The 11,217-nt window shown below is 31.1% G+C and overlaps 1 protein-coding gene across 2 annotated transcripts; it reads right to left on the bottom strand.

The window, feature by feature from the left end:
* Nucleotides 1-549: 549 nt before the first annotated feature.
* LOC143063228 (G-protein coupled receptor moody-like) lies at nucleotides 550-10,951 on the bottom strand. 2 transcript variants are annotated; one of them, XM_076235238.1, is made up of 5 exons: nucleotides 10,729-10,951; nucleotides 7,401-7,596; nucleotides 6,880-7,028; nucleotides 3,071-3,274; nucleotides 550-1,393 (listed from the first exon to the last, which is right to left on the bottom strand). In XM_076235238.1, exons 3-5 carry the CDS (start codon nucleotides 7,010-7,012, stop codon nucleotides 732-734), a joined length of 999 nt encoding a protein of 332 aa, XP_076091353.1. In that variant the 5' UTR covers nucleotides 7,013-7,028; nucleotides 7,401-7,596; nucleotides 10,729-10,951; the 3' UTR covers nucleotides 550-731. The 2 variants fall into 2 exon arrangements, with proteins under 2 accessions (XP_076091353.1, XP_076091362.1); XM_076235247.1 differs by lacking the exon at nucleotides 7,401-7,596.
* Nucleotides 10,952-11,217: the final 266 nt, after the last annotated feature.

The following is an 11,217-nucleotide window of genomic DNA, read 5'->3' as shown; positions in this document are numbered from 1 at the left end:
ACTATGGGCAAAGGTGCGGGATTTTCTCGCTGTGTAATGCATGAAGACCAATTGATGGCTTTGAGTTGTTTTCTGCTTTATGGTCGGGTTGATGTCTCTTTGACTCATTCCTCAATACCATTCTCAAGCTAATAATCATTGATTTATGCAGTATAAATTTCACATTATAATAGTAAAGCAATCACCACTCTGTTGTCAGTTCATGTTAAATTATCTAGAAAACGAAAACGTTCCCAAACTCCAGTCTTTAAATCTGCTGACTTTAGCTTTGACAAAGTGAGTTCATTACCAATATTTTTGTTTCATCTCAAGTTTCCACCAACTTGGTAAAAATAAGATTTACAAAGGACATTTCTAGACACGCATCTTTTCCTGGAGTTTCAATTTAATGTAAGTTGGGAAAAGATTTGACATATACGATTCATTCGGGAACCAAAATCAGGACCCAATGAATTTTATATCAATATCATTTAAAGAGTTTTAAAAAAACACGTATTTACGTCGTACATTTCTGAAGTTAAAATTATTAAGAGGCGAGTCATTGCAGGGTTATTTTGTATTCTTTTATTTCGAGAACGGATATATCAAGCTATTTATTGTTCGATATACTTTACATATTTCATAATGACTAAATGCATTACCCGTTTTTTTAATTTCAAATTTAGAAGTTGATCTATTGGAAGTATTCAGATAATTTTTGGCTGTTCGTCTCCAGATAAAATTATCTTAGATTATATGCGGTTGAGTGTCCTTGATTTGAGTTCCGTTTCTGATAGTTTTTTCAAACAACATATTCGAATATATGCATTTCTAAACTGCAAATTCATCAAGCCATATATGATTGGGTTTATAGCGCTTCCTATGCATACAGATAACTGGCAAAACATGTGAAACTGCTTCGATAAAACTGTATTCCAGTCCACAATACCAGTAATTGTACATGGAAAATAGGAAAGAGCAAACACTATAAATATTATCAACATCATTCTTGTCATGCGCATTTCTAATCGCTGGTTATGAATACCAAGCGACGAAAGCTGTCGACTCTGTTGTTTTAAACGGTGATGACTTCTCAACGTGGTATGATATATTCTCACATAGTAAAAGACAATAAGTACGCATGGAATCACCGCTCTGACAATCATAAGAAATATTTTAAAAAGTTGATTTTTGTGGTCCAGTAATAAATTACATGACACCATCATGGCAACATAACCAAAATTCCCCCAAACGCCTGTAAGCGCTGGAACTAAACATAGGACTGGTACAAACCAAGCAATAACTAACATTATAGTGATGTTCCGGTTTGTGTACAATGTCTTATAGCCACCTGGATCCAGTACAAGTTTACATCGATTGTATGCTATCAAGGTTATAGTTATAATTGTCGTTCCTAAAATATAGATTGATAATAAATTTATTAGTACAAACATAAAATTTATACTTTTATCTCAATTGTCTTCAATAATTACAGATCGTCTAAATCCTTAATCCATTTCAATAATGCAGCATCTACTTTGTTTTTATTACAGCTTACTATGAAGTGCGAAACTACGTCATCTAGCAATACAAAATGACCCCTTAGTCATAAGTAAAATCACACCTTAGTCATGGCATTACTGTATGTGTCAATAAGCATGATATATGAAACCATTTCATGAAATTCTTCCAGGATAACTGTTTGTACAAATGGATCTTAAGTAAAAAGTAACGCCGTTAATATAGATGATGTAAAGAAGAAAACATTCCATTAAGAAAAAAACATACGATTTAATCAAAATATATTGAACCAAAACCTTGACATCTATACATATCTTTCATTAGGTAGAAAAAACACTTTGGGAAATACTGTCTACATAGAATAATATAGTTTACACCAAAAATCAATTCAATTCTAAATATACTGTTCTGTTTATCAAAGAAGTTCAAAAACACATTAAAGATACATTTGTACATCATAATTGCATCACGTTAACATCAAACTCATCAGCGACGCTCGAATCAAAACAGTTAGATAGCCAAATCAAATATAAAGTGATGACATAAGCTATATAGAAATTGGCATTTATATTTGAAAGAAAATAGATAGACTTATATTTTTTTCATACTGTTTTATATAAAGGTAATGAATAATACGTCAGAAATCTGGAAATCATTTGATTTTTGACATGGTGGAAATAACTGTACGTAAGATTATATTTAAGAAAAACATATATCAAAAGATTTTCTCTATTATAGCTGTGTAATAGCAAAGAGTTACTTTTTGGAGATTTTTTAAGGTAGATAGGGTGTCTTCCTCCATCTTGGATTTTGAAATACCAGAAATAAAGGTTTAGATCTTTGATAAGATGTGTAAATTTTGAGTAGTAGTAGGTAATTCATGTGTAAGAATGTTCATTATGATATAGAAAATGCCATGTTTTAATCATCTTTATGGTTGTATTTTACAAAAACCCGAATACTTTTGTTTGATTCAATTTTTTCCAACTTTGCAAACAAGGGGAGGCAACTCAAATGCAAGGGCAGATAATATAAATAGTGTTACTTTTACAATAGACTGTGTTAGGAATTTACCCATTTTAGTATGTAGCAAGAAAATGAGTCCGATGACCCCGTTTTTTCTTTTTCTTATCTGAAAGCATAATATTGGAGCTATGTTCTCATATTTTATCTCAAAATTCTATGGTGTAGTTTTTGGTTTTATGGCGGAAAACTGGGTTTTCCATGCATAATCTATACAAAATCTGTCAATTTTGCACAACATGTAGTTTGAAAATAAGTCCCGTGACCCATTATTTTTATTAAGGTTTTTAAACAAGCAGAATATAAACTACATTTTGGCAAATTATCCAAAAAATCTATGGATTATAATTTAGACACCCCATCTACCTTAAGAAGTTCTTTTTGCCATTATAAATATTAAAAAAAAACGTTCTACGTCTTGTCTGCTTTCTGTTGTTTTATTGGTTATCGCTTTTGTTTTTTTATTCGTTGATGGTTATTTCGTTGTATTTGTTGTTGGTTTTTGTTTATTTCTTGAGGTGTGATATTTTAGTTTAATGCAACTAACCAGTTAATGTGTACCCTAGAAATCCTATAAATTTGCATAAAGACGTTGCTATAAACCATCCATCGGCTACATATGTATATATATTGAAGGGTAGTACGCATAAAACACTGAGCAAATCACAGACCGACAGGTTCATCACAAAGATATTTGACACTGTTTGTAGTTTCTTTACTTTCCTTACTGCTAACAAAACCATAACATTTCCTGAAATGTAAACATTAAAAAATCTGGAACTTTTTACAGGACTCATAACGTTTAAATGATGAAAGTTTTGTAAGAAGACACATGAATTTGACACAAGTACATTTTATGTAGCAGTACGACTGATGCAACATGTGGAGCAGGATCTGCTTACCCTTCCGGAGCACCTGAGATCATCCCCAGTTTTTGGTGGGGTTCGTGTTGCTTAGTCTTTAGTTTGCTATGTTGTGTCATGTGTACTATTATTTGTCTATCTATGAGTTTGACTGTCCCTCTGGTATCTGTCGCCCCTCTTTTATGTAATTTGATTGTGAATTCAAACAATCCACGGACTATCCATCTAATTTGATGTATTCATCTACTAAAGACTTGTGTGTAATTATAAATAAGAATATACACATACTAACCAATTGAGAGAAAAAAGGGACATTTACTATATCTGACCAACATTATAACAAGGTTTGCGTCATCGTTTAGAAGAAAGGTAGATTTTTCTAAAATCGTTTGGGTTCCGTACGAAAAGCGACTGTTTAAGTGAATTTAACTCGTTTTTGTCTTAAATATCAATGATAGTTTGATGAGATACATGCTATACAACTTTCAAAATATAATCGTTTTATAAAAGAGGGACGAAAGATACCAGAGGGACATTCAAACTCATAAATCGAAAATAAACTGACAACGCCATGGCTACAAATGAAAAAAGACTGACAGACAAACAATAGTACAGAGAACTCAACATAGAAAACTAAAGACTAAGCAACAATAACCTCACCAAAAGCTTGTGGTGATCTTTAATTTTATAAATTATTGGCAACTATAATACACTAATCTGAACCTATTGTCGTTATAGATAAATAATTCTTGCCATGGCAATCGAATATGAATAAGAATCTGCAGACGTTCTACTTAAAATATACACTTAGTATGACTTATCTTTTTTTTTCTTCTCTTGAACAATATTTATTATGCGTTATAAAATTGAACTCAAAGATATGACTATTGTGTTGCTTTTAATTTTTTTTAGTATTATGATTTGTCACATTTAATTTAGATCCAAATTAAAACGATAATATCTTGCATTTTATTGCACTAGACAATATTTTAACACGCGATAAAACAATTAAGTTTACTATGTCAACTGTTGAGGGAGATATTGATATGTTGTATAAAGCATTGAATCAATTATTTGCAGTTTTGATAATGTCAATGCCATTGAAATTGTCATCATAAAAATGAATCATACCTTTGGCTTGAGTTTTTTAAGTGTAGGGGTTTTGTGTCATACATTTATCCATAATATCTCTTATTTGTTGGTCATTATAGGCATCTTAAATATTGTCAATAAAGAACTTCTTATTCTGCTGCCCACATTGGCACGGAGGAGTTTTCTGAAACCATATATGTAGAAATGCTAACACAGCAATTGTGAATATATGAAAATTTTGTCTTGTGTGGTCCTCATAAATCCATTTGAAAGCACCCACAAAAGATCCATTTGACTTATGTTAAGCTATAGACCATGTTATACAGGTATGAATACACCATATATCTCATGTATAAAAAGAGGAGGTACTTATCCATAATATCACAGTTGTATAAACAAGCTCATCATATATACCAGAATTATAATTGTGTACGCCAGACGCGTTTTTGTCTACAAAAGAATCATCGTTGACTCGTGGAATAAAAAGGTACAAACAGTAATAATGAGCATTTGGTTTTATTGACTCCACCAACCTTGGATGTATTTATGAAAACTTTTTTTTTTTAACACCTGGCCATTTTGCCTTCATGTTAATACAACTGATGACAGATCAGCATACCCATCCAAAGACTAAACCAACTAAAAATGAGAGATACAAAAGAAAGAACGATAACCTTCTGTTTTTGTTAAATAAAATTGTTCCACCTAATTGTCATTATCGCACTCCACTTTGGCACTGCAAGATTGAAAAATAATGAGTTATTGAAAACCGACAAAGAATGGATATTTAAAACGGAACAAGAATGATCTTATTTGTAATTGTTTAATTGAACAAAATAGGGTATGCTTTTATCTTAGAAATTGTGGAAAGATAAGATCATATGAAATTTTATTCAAGGAAGCGCGACAGTTTATTTTAGTAAAATTGAGACTGTTCATATTGAGATATAGAACTCGGTCAGTTTAAAAGATATAAGACAATTGAAGTACTCTTTGTAAGGCGACATAAAAATAAAAAAACTGTTCCACAAGAGTTAGTATAACTTTCCCCGATTTCCCCATATACAATACATAGCATTTTCACTGCTTAAAACTCCTAAATGTATCCTTATTTCATTATCAAATGTATGTAACATGCAACATTATAACATAAACGGTATGTTTACACTAGATGCGCATTTGGGTAAACAACATATCTTCAGTGATGAACGAAAATTCCTAACTCCAAAAGATAATACAAATGTTGATCAACTGATAAAACCAAATGGGAAGGAAAAAAGTCGATTCGCCAGGGAGACACATTTCTAAATTTTTGGGGTGTTTTTGTGCCATTGCTTTGTTTATTTGTTTGTCTGGGTACTGTTTGTGTTTCGTCGTTTTGGGATGTTTTTGTGCCATTGCTTTGTTTATTTGTTTGTTTGGGTACTGTTTGTGTTTCGTCGTTTTGGGGTGTTTTTGTGCCATTGCTTTGTTTATTTGTTTTCGACTTGTGATAGTGAATATTCCATTGATATTCTTTTTTCAATTGAATTGAATATTTATTAAAAAGAGCACAATAGAGGCATGATCCAAATACAGACAATGATATATTTAAACAACAACATATAGATCCATAAAACAACAAGTTATAAGTAAATTATATGGACACCATAACATTCAAAACTCACAGTAAAACCATTATACACATATACAGCATGATTATTGTAGATTTTCATGATTTTACTTAAAACACACAAACACATATATAAGACATAGGATTCAAAATTTTGATAAAATTCTCATCCCAATTATTTGAATTAATATCACTGATTTTATAATTACATCTAATTGTGTTATATTGAGGACATTCAATCAAGAAATGTATACCTCATTTTCAATAGGTTTTTTTCTCTGCAAAATTTCAAATAATATAAATAAAGGCAACAGAAGTATATCGCTCTTCAAAGGTCAAAAGATTAAGAGAAAACAACGGGTTACAAACTAAAACTAATTCGAAAATACATCAACTATAACAGGAAAACAACGGAACAACATAAACACTGAACTGCACCATAATCAAAAGCCAACATACTTATAACGGACTATTAATTTATAACAACTGCCTCATTCCTGCCTTGATACAGGACATTTTTATTAATGATTGTGTCTTTGACTTCTTTTATCTGAAATTGTCAATCGATTTTGAATACTTTACCATATGAAAAGTTATTGAATCGCTAGAGAAAAATAAAGGCTATCATTCCGCACATAATAGAAGATATCGGATTTAACAGTTTCAGATATTTTTCAAAAAAATTATTTTGCATTTCTCATGCCACCATTTTTATGGGGCAAAAGTGAAAATGCTGATTCCGAAAATTAGAAGTTATTGTTCTTAACAAATAGGAAAAAGTTCACATACCTGCACAACCAGCTGCGATGACAAGTGTGACTAGACCAACTGCAAGGTATACCCATTGATCCTCACGATTCAACAAGATTTCAGCTGTTTGTACCAGGCTTCTATCTGACTCGTTATTTACAGTCTCGTTCATCTTAGGTAAAGTTCATCTGTCATCAGTAAACAAACACACATACAAACATATAGAATTGGTTGTGATAGGAAAAACGTCTTGACTCTTTAAATTCTAACTCAGTTGAATATCATATATTTAACTTAACTATTTATATTGAGTTTTATGATCTTAGATATTCCACAACCTGCTGGAGAAACTGCGTCTATAACTAGTTTTGGTAGGTTGCGTGTTGCTTAATCTTTAGTTGAATGTAGTATTGTTTTCTTCGTCATTCCTCTTAGCTAACGAGTTTTTTCTACATGTCTATAACTGGAAATTAACGTCATTATACCGCTGGAATAACAGTTAATAAAGAGATAAACGTCATTTTTTTGTTCATTATAAATAAATTAAACGTAATATTTACCGGCCAATCCATCAGAAAACTATTGTTCCGTCCTTAGAACTCCAGTTTGAAGTAAAACGTGCAAAACGTCTTGGATGTACATTGGTGTTGTGACTCGTTTGTACAATTGTCTTGGGGATTACTTGGCATTCAATCAAGTGACAAGAAATATTTGTTGTTTTACGTTATGACGTGTATAGACTGCTATATATGGTATCTAAATGAAGAAAAAGTAACTTTATGACGGGTTGATTGATTGTCAGTTTTATTCAAATCACATTTTCCTCACATTTTTCTTGAGGTTGCATTAACTACGTGTACATGGTGTATGTCCTTGCTTTCTTGTAATCACATGATGTCTATGCATGTTCATATTTTGTCCGTTTGTATTTATGATTTTTATAACATGTGTGATAATTGAATTGTTCGGGGATATATATATATATATATATATATACATAACTATATCATTGGATAAGACTATGAATATGTAAAATATGAGGAGACATCAAATTGGAAAATAAGATCAATTTTGTACATACAAAAGTATTCACATAAAGAGTTTGTGTTCAACACTTGAACATCTACATTATTTGAATATTTTCAAGAAATGTCGTCAACGATGTAAGTTTAAATTACTTTAATTTAATAATCTAAATTTTTTTAGAATGTAAAAGAAGGTAATATTAAAGGCATGACATCCTAAGATATTGATTGTTTCCTATTACCGAGTGTGACATCTTTAATGAGTTCTGCATTGAGTGTAATGTATGCATAGCACGACAGACGTACTCTTCAAAGAGGGGCGAAATATACCAGAGGGACATTAAAGAATTATAAATCTAAAAACAAACTGAAAAATAATAGTACCGAGACACAACATAAAAAAAAATAGACTAAGCAACAGGAACCCCACCAAAAACTGGGGGCTGGAAGTGCTCCGGAAGGGTAAGTAGATCCTGCTTCGCATGTTTCGCCCGTCGTGTTTTTTTTTCGCATTTCGTTGAGTTTGCCTTCTATTTATGAATTTGAATAAGTCTTTGATATTTCTGTCTCTCTAAAGACTTTTATTTTCGCGATATAAAATTGTACCGAACGAATCAAATCATAAAACATTATTTAAAGTTTGAAAACATAAAAAAGAACAATTATGTTAAGTAGGACTGTACTTGTATATAATTTCTTGACTCGATGAAAAGACTAAACGACAGTAAACATTAAACTTCAAGCACATAGGTGTTTGAGGTCAAATTAGACGAATGAATATGGATAAAATGCTAAGTTTAGAAATTTATAAACTAAATCCATACTGCTGAATAAACGACACAACAAAAGTGAAAAAATAAAATGATGAACTATCAAATACTTATAGATTTATCACATAATGTGTTTATGACATTTCAACAAATTTTCTCAGATAACTTAAGACTCTTGGTAATCTTTTTTTACTTGCTATTATAGTTAATTGTACTTTTGCAAAAAATATTCAGTTCACAACATGATGATAAACTTAATCTTAAGTTTATACAGATCGTTATGTAAAAGATATACGTTGTAGACAGATGTAAAGCAGTGGGAATGTGAAATGAAGTCTACGATAAAAAGCAATATCATTATACGTAGTATGTGCGCTAGTCACGTCTGTTTCTGATCGACAATTGATTGAGTGTTGGTTTCTTAACTTCCAGTGACAAATATTTCATGCATGTTCAAGAAGAGCACCTGATTGAGTTTTTGTTTTCCTGACACTCAGAAGAAATTAGAATAATTAAATCATAGTGGAAATGCATGAGACGGCAACCCAACAGTATGTCAGACTCAACCACTTCAGTAATTGTACAGACACATATTATTATTAAACCTCGTAACAACAACGTCAGCATTTTTGTATTTGTCAATCAAGACGCCCCGAGGAGCAGTACAATTACAGTTTAAATTAAAGTGTACACATAATTGTGGTGAATTTGTTTTCATTGAACTATTTGAAATTACAATATGATATCTACTGATTAAGTACCTGACACGAAACAGTCACATATAAATCATGTGGAATTGTGAGCATGTTTTGCCTCAAAAATTTGAAACTAAGTTGAAATGAGAAATTAAAAAAAATAATTGTCTCGGCCTTATTCATGTACAAAATTTCACGAAAAACAAATCTGTTACACAAATACAAACGACAACCAAAGAGATAAATACTTGTCCTACGCGTAGGATTTGAAGCATCAAATTAGGGTTCATGTGTGGATGACCTTTTATGCATGCAAACTTAAATCCGTTAATGAATCATTTCTAGTGACACGCTGACATTCTAATAACAAAGTTATTTGTTCTGTCTGCAAACGCTGATGAGTTTATTTGGATCATTTTTTCGCATTCATATTGATTAGATATTTCAAAGAAAAATACCGGACTCTACGGAAAATTCAAAACGGAAAGTCTTTTATCAAATAGCAAAATCAAAAGTTCAAACATATCAAACGAATGGGAAACAACTGTCATATTCCTGACTTGGAACAGGCATTTCTTTATGTAGACATTTGTGGATTAGTCCATCTTAAATTTATAATTAACATTTAGTTGAAAGTAGTGTATCGATGTTCAAATATCGCAAATCAATTAAGAATAGACAAATCAAGAAAACAAACAATAACTGGCGGAATCGCTGTAAATCTTTAAGCGGCGAGATTAAGTGCGTCGACAGAGTAACAACGCGTCACTTGCTATATAAACAGAAATGAAATGAAGATATTAACCTTTACAGTTTTGCTTTATTGATGAATATTTGCATATTGCATAAAATCGGAAACAGGTTAAGAAATTATTCAGTTATCCAAACACATGTGTTCTTTGTTGGCCTTTATTTTTCCATTGTTTGATATTAACCTTCACACTTTTGCTTAATTGATGAATATTTACATATTGCATAAAATCGGAAACAGGTCAAGAAATTATTCAGTTAGATCGTTTAATTTCAGAACTATTTCATTTGTTGCTTACTTGATTTGTATTACAGTGTAATTATTTGGTTACCATGTTGTACGATAATTTATGATTGTTCTTTTGAAATACAACACTCCTTTTGGTAACTTATCAATTAATTCTTTTAGCTACTCGGTATTACAATGTTTTATTTTTGGTAACTGATTAGTACAAGTTCATTAACGATTCAAATTTTAATACACCATAACGATACATTTTGGATATCTAAATAGTGTTATGAATTGTATAAAACTTTGAAGAACCGCTAAAACAGAAAACGCATAAAGAATATAAATAATCAAATAACATATCAGAAAAAGCAACTTAAATCTTCACATCTCTAGCTTACTGTAATAAGATTACATACCTTATGTTCGCTTTTTTATATATGTTTTTAATTAAAAGATCCAGGAATATGCTCAGTGATGACACGTGCTTCTTAGAACTGAACAAAAACACCTTACATTTATCATCAGAATTTATATTTTTAAATTTCAGTAAAGAGTAAAAGGGTGATTTTGATCAATATATTCCTTCTTCCATCAACATTTCTCAGCATGTGTATTCCTTTGGAGAGGAAATGAACAATAGAAGACTGTATCTAAAACTGAAATGTATAATGTATAATGACGTCAATTGCCGTCTTACATTGATTACACAACCCGTACAAGTTTATAATGTATCGGTATCAGTTACCGATGATCATGATGCTGAGAGAGTTGAAAATTGTTAATGTACGACTTTTCAACAGGTTAAATAGAATTTTTTTCTAAAGCCTTTTCTGTAATAGTTTGGTGGCTATAAGATCTGTTGAACCAAGTTTTAAAAAGGGCTAATAACAAATCAAAAGCTCACA

The sequence above is a fragment of the Mytilus galloprovincialis genome, chromosome 1, assembly GCF_965363235.1.
Source record: "Mytilus galloprovincialis chromosome 1, xbMytGall1.hap1.1, whole genome shotgun sequence".
Lineage (NCBI taxonomy): Eukaryota > Metazoa > Mollusca > Bivalvia > Mytilida > Mytilidae > Mytilus > Mytilus galloprovincialis.
The sequence above is the reverse complement of the archived record's forward strand: the minus strand, read 5'-3'. Positions and strand labels throughout refer to the sequence as shown.

Excerpts from the sequence above, each read along its gene's own strand:
- LOC143063228 (XM_076235238.1), bottom strand. The coding sequence starts at position 7,012 with ATGAACGAGACTGTAAATAACGAGTCAGATAGAAGCCTGGTACAAACA. Across the intron at positions 3,275-6,879 it reads CATCGCAGCTGGTTGTGCAG|GAAATGTTATGGTTTTGTTA; the intron begins GTATGTGAACTT and ends TTTACATTTCAG. Across the intron at positions 1,394-3,070 it reads TCTAGGGTACACATTAACTG|GAACGACAATTATAACTATA; the intron begins GTTAGTTGCATT and ends TCTATATTTTAG.